General features: G+C 40.9%; 1 protein-coding gene across 2 annotated transcripts in view; it reads right to left on the bottom strand.

Moving 5' to 3' along the window:
• The window catches only part of CERS6 (ceramide synthase 6), a 317,168-nt gene extending 296,588 nt beyond the window's left edge, over positions 1-20,580 (bottom strand). Inside the window, exon 1 of one of the 2 annotated variants that reach the window (XM_029225099.1) lies at positions 20,238-20,580. In XM_029225099.1, the coding sequence (XP_029080932.1) occupies positions 20,238-20,407 (170 nt within the window). In that variant the 5' untranslated portion in view covers positions 20,408-20,580. The remainder of the gene's footprint in view (positions 1-20,237) is intronic. The other variant, XM_029225098.1, reaches the window with a different exon arrangement.
• Positions 20,581-21,434: the final 854 nt, after the last annotated feature.

The following is a 21,434-nucleotide window of genomic DNA, read 5'->3' on the forward strand; positions in this document are numbered from 1 at the left end:
GATGGAAATGAGTCTAACAACTTGATTTATGAGCCAATATACTTCACACTGATTTTCAAATGCCATGAATTATTATTAATGAATAACTACTTAGCTACTCCTTGTAAACTTATGGCTTTCTAGCTCAAAATCTTGGACACAACTCCCATGAAATAGCAAGCAAGATATTACATATAATCGTCCATGTATTTTTCATTAAAGTATCACCGCAAGCCTTATTTTTATACCACCATTAAATTTAGTCACTGAATCTAAATTTATGGTTTTCCTTTACCTTATGATTTCACCAAATCCAGAATCCATATAGCTTTGAACCTATACATTTCAAACGTTTTTTAAAAATAATAAATTCCACAGTGTAAAATTCTTTTTCAAAGAGCTACTTTTAAAAAGCCATCCTAGAATGTCTTTATTCTTGCACAACAGATGCGTGTTCAAGTATTTAAGAATGATGTGTCGTAATATCTGAAATTTACTTTGCACGGTACAGAAGAAAAAAATAGAGAGAGAGAGACAAAAAAATGTTAATCATTGAATTCCAGTGATGAGAAAGTTAAGTATTCATGTCACTTTTTTTTAGCTTTCCTGTATATTTGAACATTTTCATAAAAGTCAACAAATTTTAATATATGCTATTCTACAGGTATAAGAACATAACTTTTCCCTAAACAGAAAAGCATGAGGAGATAATACGATGCCTGGGAGGTAGGATGGGGTGGGCAGACAGCTGTACTGAAGAATAACCTAGTTCTAGATTTTAAAATTTCTCTTGAGTTCTAGATTCGCAGTTACTTGTTGAATCTTGGTTACTTGTTACTTGGTGACTCGTTGCGTAAACATCTTTCTACCCTCAGAATAGCTTAATCATAAGGTGACTACTCAAATAACAGATTATTAGAAAACCTCACACAAGGAGGGATTTCCCTCACTCATGATTTCTTATACAAGGTGATAACATTTACTATATCTATAAATGACTTTTATTTGTTATGAAAGAATATAACAAAATACTATTGCCTTGGGCTTACTTAACAGGAATAGTGAGTGTTTTGTTGTATTTTTTTATATAACAAATGCTGAAAAGGGTATAAACATATGAGATATATAAGTTTGTTAAATAAATGATTGCAGGAGATGTCAAAAAGTTCAATATTATAAACTTGAATGAATTTCTTTTTGTGTTTTATGGATTATTATTCCTATTTCTCAGGTAAAGAAAGAGCAGCAAAATGTCTTTTCACGGCAGATATTATTAAATTTCCTTCCTACCCAGAGCCCCAATCTGTTCTTCTTTGTTAAACAGCATGTTAAAACAGCTGTTTTCTTTATAGAGTAGGATAGTGTGTCAACATCACATCAAATTTGCAGCAGGTTAAGTCAGGGTGGGGCAGTTTCTCATACAGTTGGAAGAGGGGGGTAAATTGGTTTGATTTTTCGTGAAAGACTTCGGCAGCATTTATTAAAATTTTAACTTTGTACATCCTCTGACCCAGCAATTCTACTTCTATAAGTTAGGTTACAGTAATACACCTGAGTACAAAGAAGTCTGTATAGGAATGATGTTATAGCATTGTTTCTAACAGCATTCGTAAACAAATAATCCCAAACTATGGGATATTAGTATCATATTAGAAAGAATAAAGTGGGTTCTACATTCACCAACGCTGGAAAATCTTCAAGGCATAATGTTAAGTAAAAAGAAAAATAAGTTTCAGAATAGCACTTAGAGTACATCATTCATGTTTTAAACAAAATTTATATTTCCGTGTGTGTGTGCGTGTGTGCGTGTGTGTGTGTGAGTGTGTAGGTAAATGCATTGAAAAAGTGCTGGAAGAACATATATATCAACTGCTTATTCTGATCACATCTAAGGAAAAAAATTGGATTGAGAAAACAGTGAAAATGGAAAGTTGTTGCTTTTTTTCTGCATTGAGAGTTTCCCAATGAGATTACAGACATATAACACCAGGTAATATTTTTAATGATTTTAAAAATGGAAGAGGTTTTATAATTTTAAATGCTCAAAATGTTTCAAATACTGTTTGTTTTGTAGATTAATCATTTTAGATACCAAAACATTTAAAAATCCACAAATGAATATCAATACATTAGAAATTAACAAATAGTTACTGCTGAGACAATACTACACCAAGAGTTCACAGTATATTGTGTTATTACAGTCCCAAGAAAACTAGGGGGAAAATTCAGAAGCTCCATTTAAAACTAGTGTGAAAACCCCATTATCTCTAGAATGCATAATTTGGAAGAATATTGTTCTACCATACTCCCCATAGCTCTCAGAAAAGCTCTGAAAACTTTGTCCCTCAACTGCAGTGTCATGGTCATTTGAACATTTAAGATTATGAAATGGTAGTCATAGAGCACTGAAGATTTTATCAATGAAATAGATTATTTTTAAAGAAAACCATTCTATTATTCTGTGAGTCCAAAAACAATAGATTTTAACCAAGCTGATTTTAAGATATCCTCTTTATAGAAATAAGCAGAAAGTGATCCAATATTTTCTGTGTTTTTGGACTAAAACATATGGATATGAACTAGTTGAATCTATGTACAAAAATCACAAAATAATAAGAGCCAGAAAGCAAATGAAAAAGAATTACCCGCAGGAACATAGGAAGGCTTCAAACAAAAATTTTAAAGAAATTGCGGGCTACATGATTGCTTGTCAGAAAAGAGAAACCAGGATTCAGAAAGTGATTATAAAATTTTTAAAAAGTTGTAAAAAGAGAGAGCAGAACAGAGGGAAAATATTTTTTAAAAGATTAAAGCAACGTTAAGAGCAAGAGGATAAACAGAATAAACATGAGTGAAAGGGACACCTGGCTGGTAGGTTTGACAGAAATTAATAAAACCACATGCAATAAAGTATATTAAAATATTGTACAGAAAAGGATATGAAAGGTAGACCAAAGAAATCTGACATATGTATAATTGGTATTCCTGAAGAAGAGAATAAATGGAATAGAAGATATATCCAAATATGGAACAGAAAAAAACTTTTACTATTTAGAAATATTTAGATTAAAATATACATGTTTTTAAGGTAAGTATAATTTTCAAAACACAGCAAGTCTTAAAGATACTATTTTCAAAACAAACACAGTATTTCTATATCACAAACACTTAGTGTTCAAAATACATGGCTTATTCAAATTCAAAGTCTGAGTCCCTTGTCTCAAACTACAAATCCTCTCAGACCTTCTACATTCAACGAACAGGACATAGAAGCTTTCCAAACATACACGCATATCCCCTGTTTAACATCATTAATGTTTTCTTTTTAAAGTAAAGACATTGTATTTTGTCCCTTCATTAATTCTTATAAAACATTCTCACTGGGCTTCCCTGGTGGCGCAGTGGTTGAGAGTCCGCCTGCCAATACTGGGGACGTGGGTTCGTGCCCAGGTCTGGGAAGATCCCACATGCCGCGGAGCGGCTAGGTCCGCGAGCCACGGCCACTAAGTCTGCGCGTCCGGAGCCTGTGCTCCGCAACGGGAGAGGCCACAGCAGTGAGAGGCCCGCGAACCGCAAAAAAAAAATCTCACTAATTAAATAAGATGGGAAAGAAAATGAATGTTTTTGACGACAGTTCTTTCTCTCATTCACTTTCCCCACATCCTCTTCCTATTCCTTTCTAAACAATTTCTTTAACGTATTAAATTTTATAGCCAAATACTAACCCATTTGGTATATAAGTACACACACACCTTTACCCAAGCATGTGTACAAACTTAACCCAAAGAGAAGAAATATGGTTCCATGCGTGAGGGCAAGTACGAGAGCAGAGCTTATGTTTTTCTCTATAAGGAACCAATGACCTTAAGTGGAAGAATGGGTATTGCTGCATAGATGAGGAATTAAAGTTGCCTTTCATCTTCACACTGCAAATAATTTTTCCTTAATTTATAAAATGGGTAAAAACTAATAAGGAGGAAGCTTCTACAGTGCTAGTGACGTTCTATTTTCTAGGTCCACATTCTGATTAGTGAACGCACGGATGTGTTTACTTTGTTGAGATAATTCAATGAGCTGTACGTTTTACGTGTACTTTTGCGCATGTTTCTGTACGTATGCTATACACACAGAATAAAAAGTTTACGTTAGAAAAATAAAGCACTTTTCAAACAACACCATATAAATATTTGTTAAGCAAGCGATGATTGTACACTTGAATGATGGGTTTACAGCAAATACCCATTAGGGAATTAGCTGAACTGGGGTTCCACCAAGGTGGAATTTTAAGCCAAAGTCAGGGCTCTATGCTCCCTTTTGTTGTACACATATGGCAGAGAGAGAGAGCCACTCCCTCCCTCCCTCTCTCGCTCTAGCTCTCTCTCTCACTCTTAGTCTCTCCACAAATCTAAACACTCCTCAGGACCAAAAAGACTGTTTAGTTTCACCTGCAAAGACAAGTATAATCTGTGTCAACTTCCAAATGTATCCTCATACACTATTTACTTTCAGCAGTTCCCATTCAGAGCAGCCTCCTGACTCCTTAAAGTTGGCTTTTAAAAAATAGGGCAGTAAGAAGTTTCTAGCAGCTAAGTGCATCTAATTCAGAAAAGCTTTAGACAATTTGAAAGGACTGAAATTCCTTAGATTTGACCCCTGAGTAAAGAATTAGATATTGGCTGGGAAAATGGAATGGAGAGAAAGGCTAACCACGTTTGGTTCTCCTTTTAATGCAACATTTTTAACTCATCTTCAATTCTGCAAAAGGGGGAAAACTGCTTGCCAAACAATAAACTCTTGCTTTATAATTGTGGGACGTAATAACCAATTCTACTTCTTTTTTTTTAATCAGAAAAAAGAATCTGAAACTATGAACTTATTCTTGAAAACAGAAAGAACATTTATTCCATATTGTTTATTACTTTTTAAACACACCAAAAAACTGAAGTTATCGGAAAACATACTTGATACGATTTCAATTTTCTTAAATTTACCAAGGCTTGATTTGTGACCCAAGATACGATCTATCCTGGAGAATGTTCCAAGAAAACCATAATTCAAAAAGAGTCATGTACCAAAATGTTCATTGCAGCTCTATTTACAATAGCCAGGAGATGGAAGCAACCTAAGTGTCCATCATCGGATGAATGGATAAAGAAGATGTGGCACATATATACAATGGAATATTACTCAGCCATAAAAAGAAACGAAATTGAGGTATTTGTAATGAGGTGGATGGACCTAGAGTCTGTCGTACAGAGTGAAGTAAGTCAGAAAGAGAAAAGTAAATACCGTATGCTAACACATATATATGGAATCTAAGAAAAAAAAAAAGTAATGAAGAACCTAGGGGTAAGATGGGAATAAAGACACAGACCTACTAGAGAATGGACTTGAGGATATGGGGAGGGGGAAGGGTAAGCTGTGACAAAGAGAGAGTGGCATGGACATATATACACTACCAAACGTAAAATAGATAGCTAGTGGGAAGCAGCCGCATAGCACAGGGAGATCAGCTTGGTGCTTTGTGACCACCTAGAGGGGTGGGATAAGGGAGGGTGGGAGGGAGGGAGATGCAAGAGGGAAGAGATATGGGAACATGTGTATATGTATAACTGATTCACTTTGTTATAAAGCAGAAACTGACACACCATTGTAAAGCAATTATACTCCAATAAAGATGTTAAAAAAAGCAAAAAACTGAAGTTAGCACAATGGGAGGTGATAGCTCTTATTAGTAACCATCCTTCTAAGTGGATTTTGCGCAAACTCACTATTCCCCTGGGAAATGTGAGTAATGACAGAACAGCTGGTAACCGGGGCTCAAGATCAAAAAACCAGGGGGTCAACGAATCAGGAGGTTCAGTTTACCCAGGTTACCTTCAATTCGAAGCAGAGGAGGATCTAAGCGGTAAACAGAAGATGTGGAATCTTCACTAAGTGAAAAGAAGCCAGCAGTTACAAGAAGTGATAAGCCCTGGTCTTAAGCTGGTGACTAGTTGCCCTCTACCCGATCGTTGATGGCTTGACCCTACTCCAAGGTGTGGGCCGGCTGGGGGCAGGGGCACAGCATGGGTACTGAGTGTGGCGAAAGCCTTCTGCTTGCGTAGAGCCCCACGGCGAGAGCCTGCCTCTGAGGGAGGCTAGGTCAGAGCACTGGAATCTCCTAACACTTCCTTCGTTCAACTCTAAGATACAGTTCACTGCAATGTTTATTTCAGGAGCCCAGTTCTTTCCAATAAACCACAGGCACCTACCACTAGCAAAAGAAAGCTGTATACTTTATACAGCTCAACAAAACCATGAATAAAAAATACACACACAGAAAACCACTTGATCGCCTGAACACTCCTTAGAAATAACTGCCGAGTTTATGATGGCCACCTGTATACCTATTTTTGTTCTCTCCTCCAGTCCCTTTGCAATTCTGCAAGCAGCCATTTAAGTGTGGGTGCTTAACCCGCGCTGGGCTGAAAGCGGGAGGAAAATAAAACTGGGTGCGTGGTCTCAGTAACACAGGACAAAACGTGCTGGGGAGCAATCACCACACTAAGAACTGGTCCTGGGTATCTGCAGAATGAGTTCTGCTCTCAGGAGCTCCAACCCACATTTAATGGGGAGCCCTCCAATCACATGGTTTTTTAGAAAGCCATGAAATGTACATTGACAGTGGGGCAGGCAACACATCTCAATCACCCGGGATGCTTCTCCCCACAGCCAGCCTCATTTACCCGTAGGAAGAGGAAGAGTAGCCATTTTTATTGTAGAAATACTCCTGGCTGGTGACCAGACCAACTTGGGCGTTACAGAGCAAACTATTAGGTGGGGTGACCAACTGTTCCAGTTTTTCCTGGGCTGAGGCGTTTCCTGGGATAGTTCCAGATATACTGGGATCAGGTGGTCACCCTACAATGGCACTGTGAGCATCCCATAGCAGCCACGCTCTCCCAGGACCTGGACCTGGGTGGGTGGCACAGAGCGAGTTACTTCATTTATCTCTATAGGCTTTGTTGTCCTGATACAGAAAATGGGAAGTAGAGATTCCTAGCTCTGCCAGTATTTCTCAGAGTGTGGTTTTCAGAACATCTGTACCCTGAAATAGCATCTGGCAGAGGTGTTCCAAGAGGTGGTGGGATAGGGGTGGTAGGAACAGTGTGCTCTGGTTGGGGGGGGTATTTTTTCACTCTATCAATTCTATGTTTAGAATTTGCTTCACATGGTGCTAATAAGAAGCAGACCAACTTTTAGTCAATTTTATTGTTTTCTTTTAAATCTATTGGTAGGTAGTACAGCCCCTTACTGCCTGCACCCAGGGCAGACCTCTCCCACCACTACCACCCCTCCCCTCCTACTTCGGTACAACACTGGTGTGTAACACATGATAGACTCAAATATTTTTTAATGAACGAGTTTTCAATTTCCTTTCTAAGCAGAAAATCTGTGACTCTGTTAAACTATTACTGAATTAAAATAGAGGCAGTTTTTGGTAATTTGTCACTCCACAGCACTGCAGTTTCATCTTTGCCTTACTTCCTCATTTAAAAGACAACCCACCAAAAATGTCGTATTTGATCATCCTAAGATGCCCTCTATCAGCGCCTAAAGAAACTAGCAGGCTTGTTAATCTATTTACACAGCAAACTTAATGATATGCTTAAGCTGTGCAGAGCTGCAAAAGTGCCTTTAGTAGAAATCAGGTACAACCCCCTTCTGAACTAATTTGGTCAGGCTAGGTTAGCCGTATTCATACCAAAGGAAGTTCAAATTTGAGGGTGTAGATTTGTTTCTCTTAAGGAGAAAAAATACACATATTTATTATTTTCAGCTAATTCTGAATGTCTGCATCTTCACAAGTATGATCCCAAGGACACTAGACTGAATTTCTTTCTTCTTAAGGATAAAATTAAGACAATCCACGAGGGTTAAAATTCTGAAAGAAATCAATAAACGTCAGTCTCAAGGCTTTCCTTTCTCTGGGAGGCTCTTATGAGAAAAAGAAAATGTCTGAGCTGTCTAAATAGTAACATACAATCTCAGCAAAGTGCATTACATGACTATGAGATACATAAGGCCCAGCTCTTCACTAACCTGCTGGGATTGTTTTCTGCTGACTACAGTTGGAAGAATCAGAATGTTCCTTGGAGGGGAAAAAAGCGAGCGAGCGGGAGAGAGACAGAAGAGGAGAAATAGGGAAAATAAAACTCAAATGGCTATGCCAGCAACCCCAGCTAGTGAAAGCAGGAATACAGCCTGACATACACATTCATGACATAAAGGTAATGCTAGTAAAGGGTTTCAGAAATCTCATGGTAAAGTCTCATTTCTAAACCTTCAATAAACTTGAAGAGCAAGTAACTACCACCTCCATGAACTAGGCATTGCCCTAAAGGCAATGCATGCTTTATCTCATTTAATCTTCACAACAACCCTAAGAGTTTCAAATGGAAACTAAGCATGAAGAGATTAAGTAATTTGCTCCTAGATAGGTGTCTAGTAGGTGGCATGGCCAGAATCCAGTCTAGGTCTTAAATCAATATAAATGGTGAATTTGATGTTTGCCATTACCAGTGGTTGAAGACCCAATCAATTTTCCCTGGAGACCACGTGCAATAAAAAAACGACCATCAGGGCCAGATGGGGCAATGGGAGATAGACTGGGATATTTGCATAAGGCATCCCTCCACTGAAAGGCAGTTTCCAGAGAAAACTCCATCTAGTGGAAGACCATCTTCCTGGGCTCTCTCTAAAGGCTGAGCCCCCTGAGAAAGCTTCAGGCTCTAAGTGGTACACAGCTGCCCATCACTTGTCTAAAATCCTACCATTAGAAATCCTACCATAGTTTTCTGCCACCAAATACAAGGAAGTCTCTGACCTACAATACACTATTAACTGTTGAGAAGAAAAGGCTAAGAAGCATTCTCCTCCCTAAATAGGCCTAGCGCTGAAGAGATTGGGGCTTCAATGCCTCTTTAAAACTCTAAATATTTACTTGTCAACAGAACAAGTAAATCCTCCAGCTCCAGGATCAAATCCATAAACAGATTCTACTGCCTCTATAAGCCATACCCTCTCCCGACCCACCCCCTGCCCCAGAAAACACATACGACACATGAAATCACATTACAGAATATTATTTCTCGGTCATACTAAATACTGTAGTGTACCACGTTATCAATTATTTTTTACACAATGTATATGTTTAGGAAGCAGCTGAGTCTCTTTCAACTACATTTTTGCAGATAGTCTTCTAATATCACAAAGTAGCCCCATTCCCCATTTTATAAGTGAGAATACCAAATTTCAGAGTATTCTGTTCACTACGGAAGAGCTGAGAAAAGGCAGTGTTTGGATTTAAACCCAAGTTTCCAGTCTTTCTGATACGTCTTCCATTTTCCTTTTAATTCTAGTTAGGAATATACTTTTTTTTTTTTTCTGAAACCAAACACAAATACTTTTTTTTTTACGGGGTATCATTTTACATCAGTTCCATGAAAACCTAAAACCAATTTGCTGCACTCAAGTTAGGTGGCATAACAGTATTTTAAGGAATACACATTTCTAATTAAGTCCTATAAAAGTACACAACAGTAACATAATTTAAATGCACTGTCACCCTCCAGTGTATCCAAGCACTCAAAGATATCCACACTCCCACTGACACACAATGCCCTTATATTCTCTTAATCTCCAGCATGCCTAAGTGACTGATTCTCAATTTTCCTTCACTCAAGCTATTGTGTCCAAAACTGCCACTCTGCTTAGAGCACCAAGTCACTTTATTCTGCTTTGAAATGGTGATCTACAGAGCCACTTAGACTAGCTGGCAGCTTTTACTCTGATACTTGCCAAACTGTGTCCCTGGACAAGATTTTTGATGGTTTTCTTTGCCTCCCTCCCCCACTCTTAACTCTGTGCTGTTCCTCTGCTCTCTAAACTAAACCTCCCTGTGTTTTTAAAGGATCTGTAACAATGAGAAGCAGAAGGAACGAAGGTGGAGAGGGAGAGAGAGAGAAAAGAAGAAAGAGAGAAGTAAGGGAGGGAGGGAGGGAGGGAGGGAGGGAGGGGAAAAAGAAGGAAAGGAAAGGAAAGGAGAGGAAAGGAGAGGAAAGGAAAGAGGGAGGAAGGAAAAAAGAATCACAATTACAGCTTCAGGACAGCAACAATAGCTTTGTAACCTGAAAACCTCACAGATAAGATGTGGCATTTATATAGGCACTGGCAAGTCACAAAATGTTACTCCTAGGTCACTGTGTGAAAAAGGCCACCTAGCGAAGGAATGTATCTTCCCTGCAATGAAAAACCATTTGGGTGTAAAATAGCTAGTGGGAAGCAGCCGCATAGCACGGGGAGGTCAGCTCGGTGCTTTGTGACCACCTAGAGGGGTGGGATAGGGAGGATGGGAGGGAGGGAGACACAAGAGGGAGGAGATATAGGGATATATGTATATGTATAGCTGATTCACTTCGTTACACAGCAGAAACTAACACACCATTGTAAAGCAGTTATACTCCAATAAAGATGTTAAAAAAAAATTAAAATTAACACATGTACACCTTAAAAAAAAAAAAAAAAAAACCATCTGGATGTCTCCAGCTCCACCCCTGCCAAAAACAACTGCCATGAGCCAACTGTGAGGAGATAAAAGCAAAAATAGGAATAGGAAGCAGGAGTGGTCCGAAAGAAATTCACTTTGAAGACCAGTAGTGAGGAAAAGAAAGTCCTCCTTAAAAAAAAACAAAAACAAAAACCTGCCCAAAATATTCTCATAAATGAATCATAGAAAGCTGTGTTTTGTACAACGCAACTTTGAAAACTACTTTTCAATAATATACTTGCCACTGCTTACAATCGATTGCCTTATAGCATACAGCATTTAAGGAAAAACTATGTTCAAATTTTCAGGTGTTTAAATCATTTGCTTACAAAAATGGTTGTGCAATTAAATCGAAAAATAGAGAGGAAAGTCAGATCTACTCTTCTTCCATGGCAAAAGCTTCCATTGGAAGAATCTCTGGCCTAGGTCACTCGCCTTACTAGAATTTGATCCTATCTTCCTGGTTTGCTTTAAATGGATCGTGAACTCACTAGGATCCCTTTACTTTAGTCCGAGGGATCCTCCGAAACTATACAGTGTGCTTTTCCAAAGACACTTTGCTCTCCTCTTCTGGACATGCCAATTATTAAACTGTTATATCGATAAATAGATTGTAGGAGGTTGTTTGGTTGAAGTACCTTTCAAAAAAGGCCCAGGGTACTTGAGTGCTCTCTGGCCTTCAACCTTCCTTCCATCACCCTTCATGGAAGTGATACTTATTAATAACTAGAAAACTGTCAAGTTTAGAAAATGAAATCAGGTATTTCTAGTAAATGACTTTTTCTTTAGTCAGTGAATTTTCTTTTTTTCTATTATTATTATTTTTAATTGTGGTAAAATACACATAAAATTTACCATCTTAAACATTTTTAGTGTACAGTTCAGTGGCATTAAGTACATTCACATTGTGTAACCATTACCACCACTGATCTCCAGAACTCTTTCATCTTGCAAAACTGATGAAGTACATGAGAATACTCATGAAACAATAAGTCCCCATTTCCCTCTCCCTCCAGCCCCTGGCAACCACCATTCTACTTTCTGTCTTTATGCATTTGACTATTCAAGTTACCTCACATAAGTGCAACCTTACAGTGTTTGTTTTTTTGTGACTGGCTTACTTCACTTAGTATAATGTCTTTAAGCTTCATCCATGTTGTAACATGTGTCAGAGTTTCCTTCCTTTTTGAGGCTAAATCATATCCTATTGCATGTATATACCACATTTTGTTTATCCATTCACCTGTCGGTCACTTAGGTGGCTTCTACCTTTTAGCTATTGTGAATAATATTGCTATGATCATGGGTATACAAATATCTCTTTGAGACCCGCATCTCAATTCTTTTGGGCATATACCAGAAGTGCAACTGCTGGATCATATAGTAATTCTACTTTTAATTTTTTGAGGAAACTCCATATTGTTCTCCACAGTGGCTGTACCATTTTACATTCCCACCAACAAGGCAAAGGGTTCCAATTTCTCCACATCACGACCAACACTTGTTATTTTCTTTCCTTTTCTTTTTCTTTTTTTTTTATAGTAGCCATCCTAACGCTTGTGGGGTGATTTGCATTTCCCTAATGTTTAGTCTACTAAGTCGCTTTTATCCAAATGTTCAGAGAAACAATATAAAGGTGTTTAGGCTCTATCTCTGACTTTTCCTTCATAAAAACCCATTCATTCTTCTTTTTTTTAGTTTTGTTTTTAATTTTTTATTTATTTATTTATTTTTTGGTCTGCAATGGGTCTTTGTTGCTGTGCGCAGGCTTTCTCTAGTTGTGGCGAGCAGGGGCTACTCTTCGTTGCGGTGTGCAGGCTTCTCATTGCGGTGGCTTCTCTTGTTGCGGAGCATGGGCTCTAGGCACACAGGCTTCAGTAGTTGCATCATGCGGGCTCAATAGTTGCGGCACGTGGGCTCAGTAGTTGCAGCGTGCAGGCTCTAGGGCGCACAGGCTTCAGTAGCTGTGGTGCGTGGGCTCAGTAGTTGTGGCTTGCAGGCTCTAGAGTGCAAGCTCAGTAGTTGTGGCGCTCAGGCTTAGTTGCTCCACGGCACATGGGATCTTCCTGGACCAGGGATCGAACCCATGTCCCCTGCATTGGCAGGCGGATTCTTAACCACTGCGCCCCCAGGGAAGTCCCAAAACCCATTCATTCTTAATCCCTGAAACTTATTCCAAGCCCTTTCTCTCTGCCTCATCTTCCATAATAAAGTCAGGATATTATCTACTTCATCCTCTTGCATGTATCCTTTCCAGCATGTATTAATAGAATCTGAGAAGCTTCCTTCCTGATGATGAGGACTTAGGTTGTGGAGGAGAGGCAGGAGGCAGAAAGAAGTGAGTATAAATACATGACTAGAGAAACAGACAATACGAAACCATCCCGATTAAAAAAAAAAAAAAAAAAATCAATCAGGGCTTCCCTGGTGGCGCAGTGGTTGAGAGTCCGCCTGCCGATGCAGGGGACACGGGTTCGTGCCCCGGTCCGGGAAGATCCCACATGCCGCGGAGCGGCTGTGCCCGTGAGCCATGGCCTCTGAGCCTGTGCGTCCAGAGCCTGGGGTCCACAACGGGAGAGGCCACAGCAGTGAGAGGCCCGCGTACCGCAAAAACAAACAAAAACAAAAAAACAAAAAAAAACAAAGGCCACCATTTCCTACCCAAAAAGTTGAGAAGCTCATCTCAGTAGGAAAATACACATGAATTCACAGAAAATGAAATACAAGTGACGAATAATAAATATTTGAAATAAGTTCATCATGAGTAACATAAAACACACATTACAAGAGTAGCATTTTTTTCAACTTTCAAAGAAAAAGATTTCCTCAAATAATCATAATCTGCATGCTAATAAGGAAATACAAATGAATATAATCTTTCCCAAAACGAATCTGGTGATTTGTATCTATCAAGAACATTAAAATATTTATCTTTGGGCTTAGAAATGCCACCTCTGGGGAACATTCCTTAGGAAGTCATCAGTAATTGGAAGATTTATATACACAAACTGGAAACAGCCTAAGTATCCAACAATAAGAGGGGGACTAGTGAAATGAATTACGGCATATCCAAAGCGTAGAATAATGTGCAGCCACTGAAAACACTTTTGAATAAGTTTAATTACATGGAAAATGTTCAGATTATATCATTACATAGCAAAAGGCGGCATATAAAACCATATATATATACAGTATGAGCTCATGATACTTGCTTTAAAATAGGAGATCAAAGAAATTATTAGGAGATCAAGAAACCTGGTTCTAGATGCCTACCTTGTTATTTTAAGCTGTGTAAAGTTAGGTGCATTTCCTAAATTTTCTATCCTTAGTATCATCTGTAAAATATTGGGAAAATTAATAGCTACCACACAGGGCTTATAAGAGGATTATACGATGTAAACCATGTAAAGTAATAAACTCATACTAGGAAATAAATATTAGTTGTTATTTTTTTAATTAAAACTAACAACTGTAGTCACTTGCAGTAGTCCAACATAAAACAAAACAAAATGGTGAGCTCCAAGTTACAACTTCAGACCACATGCCCTGGGCACGCCATCATCCATAGCAGTACCCCAAAAAAGACATTGTGAGAGTCACCATTTTGTATTCAATCAGGCCATAGCACAGGCATTTGAAGAAGTCAATAGAAACTATGATGGCAGGAAAAAGTGATGACAAAAGAGCTTATGAAATCATTTTTTAAAAAGAGAGGATGTGGGAAAGAAGGAACCAAAGAATAACTTTAGGCATAAAGATTTTCAGGGCATCACTAATACAGAAGGATCCTTGTAATACGAGTGGCAATCTTGCTAACCTCTTATTTTTACAAATAAGAAAGAAAAAATGCCCCCCTATCAACATTAAGTGGCACACTAGTTACTAGCAAACAAAATTTGGAAACTCTGGTATCTTGACTCCAAAGTGCTTAAGAAATAAATTGATCAAATGAAGATGGGAGGGGAAAAAAACAATATAATTTTGAGGGTCATGGCTTTGTAAGAAATAGATGACCAACAGCTTTAGAAAATCTGGTTTGCTTGGTGATGGAGGAAGGAATGTTAAGTGCATGTAATAAACATTTAAAATCTTCTATGTACAACATGGACCGAGATTCTAGTGCTCACCAACGAAGTGCTATCAGGTGAGTAAAACAGGTAAAGAAAGCCTGAGGCAGGTGCAGTGATCTCCTATAAAGCCATGCGACTGGTCTGATGATGGAAGAAATTCATCTGAAACTCCATTATCTTGCCAAGGCCACCTGCCCTTCCCCATCACAGAAGACAAAACACTTCTGAAATACCTTTGGGACTGGAACTGAGGAAAAAATCTAACCCTGTCCATGGAGAATTCAAATACTTTCAACAGAAAAGTCATTAAGTGAACTCAGGCTGTTAATTTCATCAGTCCTTGATGACATTAAATCATTTGTGATAATTTAAAGTTATCTCACCTGCCTTCCCCACTATTCTGCTGCCCATTAAGAGTAATGTCATGTCTTTTATCCACAAATCAACCTATTACAAATAGCTACACTATTGCACCCTGTAAATACAAACCTTTTATTTTGCAAGATAAGAAGGCTGTACCCAAGTTCTGCAGAGAATACCACCCCTTTGATTTTAGGTTGTTTTCCAGTGAAACATCCATTGTAATCCAATTTTTCTACCCCAGTCAGAAACTGTAGGCGTCAACCTGTTTGTGTCTGACCCAAACTCTTGCCTCTTACACCAGTCTGGCAAAGCAGGTATCTGTAGTTTTAATCTGAATCACACAATCATTTAACAAGCAAAAAAGGTACATTTATGGAGTTAAACATCCAGGATGGATTGCATGAAAAAAACATGTTTGCATGCAAGTTGTTCTCAAGTACTCCATCTTGGGCCATTCTGGCTGCTATAACAAAATATCGTAGGCTGGGCGGCTTATAAATAACAGAAATTTCTCTCTCATAGTTCTGGAGACTGGGAAGTCCAAGATCAGGGCACCAGCAGGTTTGGTGTATGGGGAAGGCAATCTTCCTGCTTCACAGACAGCCATCCTTTTACTGTGTCCTCATGATGGAAGGGGTGAGGGAGGTCTCTGGGGTCTTTTTTAAAAAGGCACTAATCCCATATATGAGACACCACCCTCATGACCTATTCACTTCCCAAAGTCCCCACTTCCTACTACCATCACCTTGGCATTTGCAACTTATGAATAAGGATCGCCACTTATGGATTTTGAGGGCACAAGAACATTTCAGTCCATTGCACACTCCAGTCTTCTAAAATATATCTGACAATATCAGCCTCCATTACAAGCTACATTATAGGAACATCCTTCAGTTATGAAACACCTGACACCCCACTTTTTCCTGGCAGTCGTTCACTCACACCTCCCCTCTCTCCTCTATCCATCAGAAATACATTCTCACTCGTTTTCTCTCTGTCCTCTCCTCTCGTCTCCTCAATGACCTCACCCAAGGCTGCTGCTAAGGCAAAGATATTAAGTAAACGCATGATAAAAATTGACCCACTGGCCAGACATCCCCGCTGATACAACTGAGACACTGTTGTTCTCTGAGGATTTGGTGGCAGGAGGTCATTATTTGGCTGAATGAGCCAGGTAAGACTGGTGTCAGCCTCTGAAGAATGACAGCTCTCACATAGCTTGGCACTTGAAGAAGCAACCTGACAGGAATGAGCTGCTCATTTCTTACCCAGACATCACAAGAGATGCAGATCTACTCTGGGATCCATCTAAAAAAGGTCTGAGGAAAGAGAGCAATTGCTTTCTCTGGAGAATCTTCTTTGTTGGTTATTCTGAAAGAGTGTCGCTATTTGGATCACAAATGATAATAGCCCAAATGATTCTTTTAACTCAAATCATAATTGAAAAATACAAGAAACAAAACCATTAGCTAGGATATTTGTATGAAAAAAATCTCTTTATTCTTAGATGACTAATTTCTACCTGCAAAAAAATAACATTTAGCCTGCTTCAAAGTTTCATGAGATAACAATTAGTAAGCTTCAAATATATAGCATCCCTACAGGAATGAGATAACTGGGAAAGTGCAAGCAACCTTGGATTACAAAGGCCATCTGCTTCACTGCATAAATGAGAAAATAAGGCAGAGAGAAATTAGGTGGCTGCCCCAGTGTGAGGTAAGATTGACTAGAATGCGAATGTTCTGATTCTCAATCAGTACTTTCTGCATCTCTCTCCTAAACCCACAAGGAAGAAAAATGCATTAATGTTATCTTTTGTAACAATAACTCAAAAAATTTTTATTCCCAAATAGAAATTCTGCAGAACTTTAATCCCACATTTACGAATACCATAGCAACACACATTTTTTAATGAATTTAGAAGCATTTAGTATAACTCCAGAGAATGGCTCACTGTGCCTAAACAAGCATTAAATCAAGAAAATTCATCAAAGACATGATAATGCTACATTATTCAATAATATTCTGCTCCTTGTCAACAAGCCAACAACATAACAGTATACACTACAATTTTCATTCTAGGAGAAACCATCCAATTATTTTTTTAAAAAAACAGATATTTTACTCAATCAGGTAATATCTATGGTGATCTTTCTGGTCCCTACCCAGAGCTAATTGTAGTTTAAAGACTAATGTAAACCAAAAAAAAAAAAAGACTAATGTAAAAACCACCAGACTTCAGGCTGTTCACAGAATCAGCAAAAAGTCATTGAATTTAGGCTGCTCCAATTTTAACCAATCATGCTGGACATTCATATTGCTGTCCATATGGTACTATAACATGGCATTGCTCTGGCCACCAGTGCCTTCACTGCCAACACCCAAACAGTGGGGGTGAAAACGGGAAAAGCCCAAATGGGCAAAGCCCGATTCAATTAATTCTTTAGTGCCTCTCTTTACAGAGAGAAATACGTAAGGCTGAGGAGAATGAATTCAAATTCACAATTTTTGCCTCAACAGGGCATTAAAGACCCCCATTTAATAGAAATCAAGGTCTTGGATAATCAGCTATTTCATAGATATGTTCTCAGCTCTGAAATAAATGACAGTAGGAGATAAAAGGAATAGAATCCTGGGGGAAAGAAATCCTGGGGGATTTCCCATTACAAATCATTTCATTTTTCAAAGAGATTTACAACCAGCTTTTTAAAATCATGTTATACGTTACAGAATACTGCAAAAGAAAAACATTTACCCACAACATGTTAGAAGGATACCGAAAGTGAGTCAGTCATACCACTGCCAACAGTATCGCTTGGTTCAGTTATATTGATTCAGGTCCTTGATTGGTGCTGAAATGAAGGCCACAGGTTGGATACCAGAATGTGTCATTTAGGTTTGAGAAGAGGAGAAACATGCAGAACTTGTAATTCTGGATACAACTATACCCTTGGATTTTCTGAGAAGTGAGAGAATCCCGAATGGTTAAAGACAGAGCTGTCACTACTACAGAAAGAAACAGACACCCTTCCAAAAGTCAGTAGAATCCTGTGGTATATGGGCCATACTGGATTATTATGCTGAACATTAATCATAAACTTTCACTTTCCATACAAGCTATTAAATCACTTCAATTTGGATCAATGGCCTGAAAGAAACCCACCAACTCTCTACGTATCAATATGAGGACATTTGCTGTGACTGATGGTTGAAGGCAGCTGACCCCTTTGTGTAAATTCTAAGTCATGGGATTGTGCAAAGGAAGAAAAAAATGTTCAGGAAGAGGAAAAATGAACTTCCAGTTTGCAACCATGAAATTAGCTTTTTTTTTTTTTTTTAAAGCAGAGAAAGTCAAAGTACAAAGCTATCTCCATTCTCTAACATGCATTTTTTCCAACCAAATGAACAGCCTGGAATCAGCTTTCTGCCCACAGGTCAATCGCTGACGTGGTTTTGTTTTCCAAAACATAGGACTACACATCTCTTTCAAAATGCATTAGCCAGCTAAAAGTGAGCCCAGCCAGAAATGATCAGCCAGAATTGATCAGATGTCATTCGGCAACTGTGTGGAACCCCTACTATGAGTCTCCACAGAGCACCCGGCGTTCCCAAGAGGCTCTTTGGGGACAGATTGCAAGGTCAGATATGAGTTTCCATTTTCTGTAAGTAAACATCTGCTCTACAAAGCAACTCTAACCCTGCAAACACAACACACCCACTTTCTCACAGTTAAGTCTCAGAGCTGGAGAGGATCAATGACGTATCTGTGCTAGATTCCAATCATTTCAAAATAGGTTTTTAAATCTGTTCCTCTGTGCACGTCAATCTCTGCATGTGAACAGCTGACTTAGTTCTCAAGCAACAATACTGCCCATTGAAAAATACACCTTCCTTAAACAAAAGATACCTTTTGTTCCCATGAAGCATTGTCTGTTGCCATTTCCAGCAACAAATGACACAAAAGACAAATTCTGCCATCCTCAAGAGTGGTTTTGGACAAACAGAAACACCAAAAAACAGAGCAAAAGCTTAAGAAACAAGACCAAGGTGAGTTGGGGGTAGAGGAGAGGTGGAGTGGAAGTGAGAAGTGGAATCTATACTCTGTGATCTAAGAAGTTCAGCCCCTACTGATGAATGGGGGACGGGGGAGGGGAAAGGAATGGGAGGTTGAGGTTTTCAGTTGAGAAAAAGAAGTGTGTTGCTGTCCCGGTTTTGTTTCAATAGCACCCGGAGAGTGCGTGGCAGGCACAATCTAGTTTGGTGACTAAGACTGATTCAGTGAGTAACACAAGTTTGTTTATGACACAAAGGAGCTACCCAACCAAAACCGGCAATTACACAAACAACAATATGTTAATTCTTTTAAATTGTTTGTGTTTTGGTACCAAATTAAAGTTTATGTTTATTAAATTTCATAGGAAACATCTATCAATTTAATATCACCATTTTGCAGGCTGCGCACCCGTCCTGGAAAGAAATCGCTAATGGCCCGGAGTCCTGGAAACCTACAAACTATTGTCACCTATTTCCCAGCACTGTGGTCCTGATACTCAGTGTCACTGATGGAAACCAAACAGCGGCCATAAGCCAAGGAGTCCCTGGTAAATTTCTCCAAAGCACAGTCCGGACAATCCGTGCGCCCGGGTGAAAGCATTCGGAAGTGTGCGCGGTTCCTCTGCCCTCCGGGCCGCGCGTCCGAAACGTTCCTGGCTGTCAGGTGGGTGGCGACAAGGCTCGGCAGGGAAGCGCTGCCTGGAAGCACAGCGTGCCCGCGGGGCGGAGAGGGACCAGCCCGGCGGAGTGTGGCGCGTCCCAAGGCCGGCAGTCGCTCACCTTTGTTCGCCCGCCCTCTCGGCGAGGAGGAGAGCGCGGGCCAAGGAGGAGTGCGGGGGGCTACCCCAGTGCTCCGCAGGCCCTCCCCAGCGCCCCGGAGGAAATCCGGAGGCAAGCCAGAGCCGCTCCGGCTCCCAGAACCGCAGCCAGGCTGAGGGGTCAGCAACCCCTTCCCGAACACAAAGGTTGGGAGGCGTAAGCGCGAGCGCTGGGGGCGCGGGTGCGTGCGCCACAGAGCACGCGAGTGTGCGTGTGCGCGCGAGGGTGTGCGTGTATGTGTGTGTGTGTGTGTGTGTAGGGGGAGGGGAGGAGCGCTCGCGAGGGTGTGTGTCTGTGTGTGTGTGTGTTTGTGTTTGTGTGTGTGTGTAGGGGGAGGGGAGGAGCGCTCCAGCCCGTCTTACCTCTCGAAGATGAGCCGTACCATTAACATGCAGAAGGCCAAGGGGAAGGCGAGATAGAGGTCCTCAGCCTGCGGGAAGGTGGCTTCCTCCGTGTTCTTCAGGTCCGCCCAGGTGACATTGTGAGGGAGCCAAAACCTCTCGTTCCAGAACCAGGCTAAGATTCCTGCCATCTTGCTTTGTCCAGTCCCGTCCTGGGCTCCCGCGGCCCGCCGAGATCTCCGCCGCGCAGGGCGCCCGGGGATGCGCGCGCGGCTGGCTAAAGCCTGTGCCGCCGCCGCCGCCGCCTCCTCCGCGGCCGCTGCTCTCGAAGGCTCGCGGCGAGCCCTGGTTCTCTCCTCCCTCTGGCCGCGTTGGGAAAAGGAGCCGCCTCGCCCGTCACATGGCAGCCACGACCGCTGGCCCTGATTGGCTCGTCCTCGCGTCAAGCAGCCAGGCACACGCGGCCGGCTAGCCCACGCCCGGAGGGCAGGGCGCAGCCGCTGCGCTCAGGGCGCCAGGGCACAGCTCTGGGGAGTGCCGCCCGGCCCCGCGCTCACAGTGCTCTCGAGCGGCGCTTAGGGTAGCGACCTGGGTTCGGCCGCCCGAATCCGTTCCGGCCCCGGGGCTTGCTCGCACATGCTCAGAACGCCGGCTTCTGCCGCGCTGGAGTTTTCAGGGGTTTCGGTCGGCTTCCCGTGCGCGTACAGGCGCTGGGGAGGCAGGTAGGGGTCGGGGCGATATTCAGATCCACCCTTGCGCCGAGACAGAACAGCAGAAGGAGAAGTAGGGGGCGCAAAGAGCAAAGGAGGAAGAAATAGCAGGTAAAGAGTCATCCACTCCAGCGCTAGGAGAAGGAGGGGGAAAATCGGGTTCTGGGGCAGGATGGTTTGGTAAGAGGCGTCTGCCTCCACGCCGCGCCCGTCTTTCCCCATCTCTGACCTTCCAGCCTGGTTTTACTCCGCTCGTCACCACAATCCGCGCCCCCAGGGAAAAAGGCCCTCTTTTAATTTATGAGGTGGTAAGAGAAATTAGGCACTTAACTGCTGTTTGATAACGATGAGATGATGTTGATGATGACAACTGCAGCCTTCTGTAAAACTGCCCCACTAAATGAACCTCTCAGAAGATGGCTCCCGACCACATTTTGGCTTGGCCCATGGGTAGTGAACCTGCACTCTGCTACTTGATGGGCTCCTTGTTAACGCCTTTTGCATCAGA

The sequence above is a fragment of the Monodon monoceros genome, unplaced genomic scaffold (assembly GCF_005190385.1).
Source record: "Monodon monoceros isolate NGI ecotype Baffin Bay Population unplaced genomic scaffold, NGI_Narwhal_1 Super_Scaffold_16, whole genome shotgun sequence".
NCBI classification, from domain to species: domain Eukaryota; kingdom Metazoa; phylum Chordata; class Mammalia; order Artiodactyla; family Monodontidae; genus Monodon; species Monodon monoceros.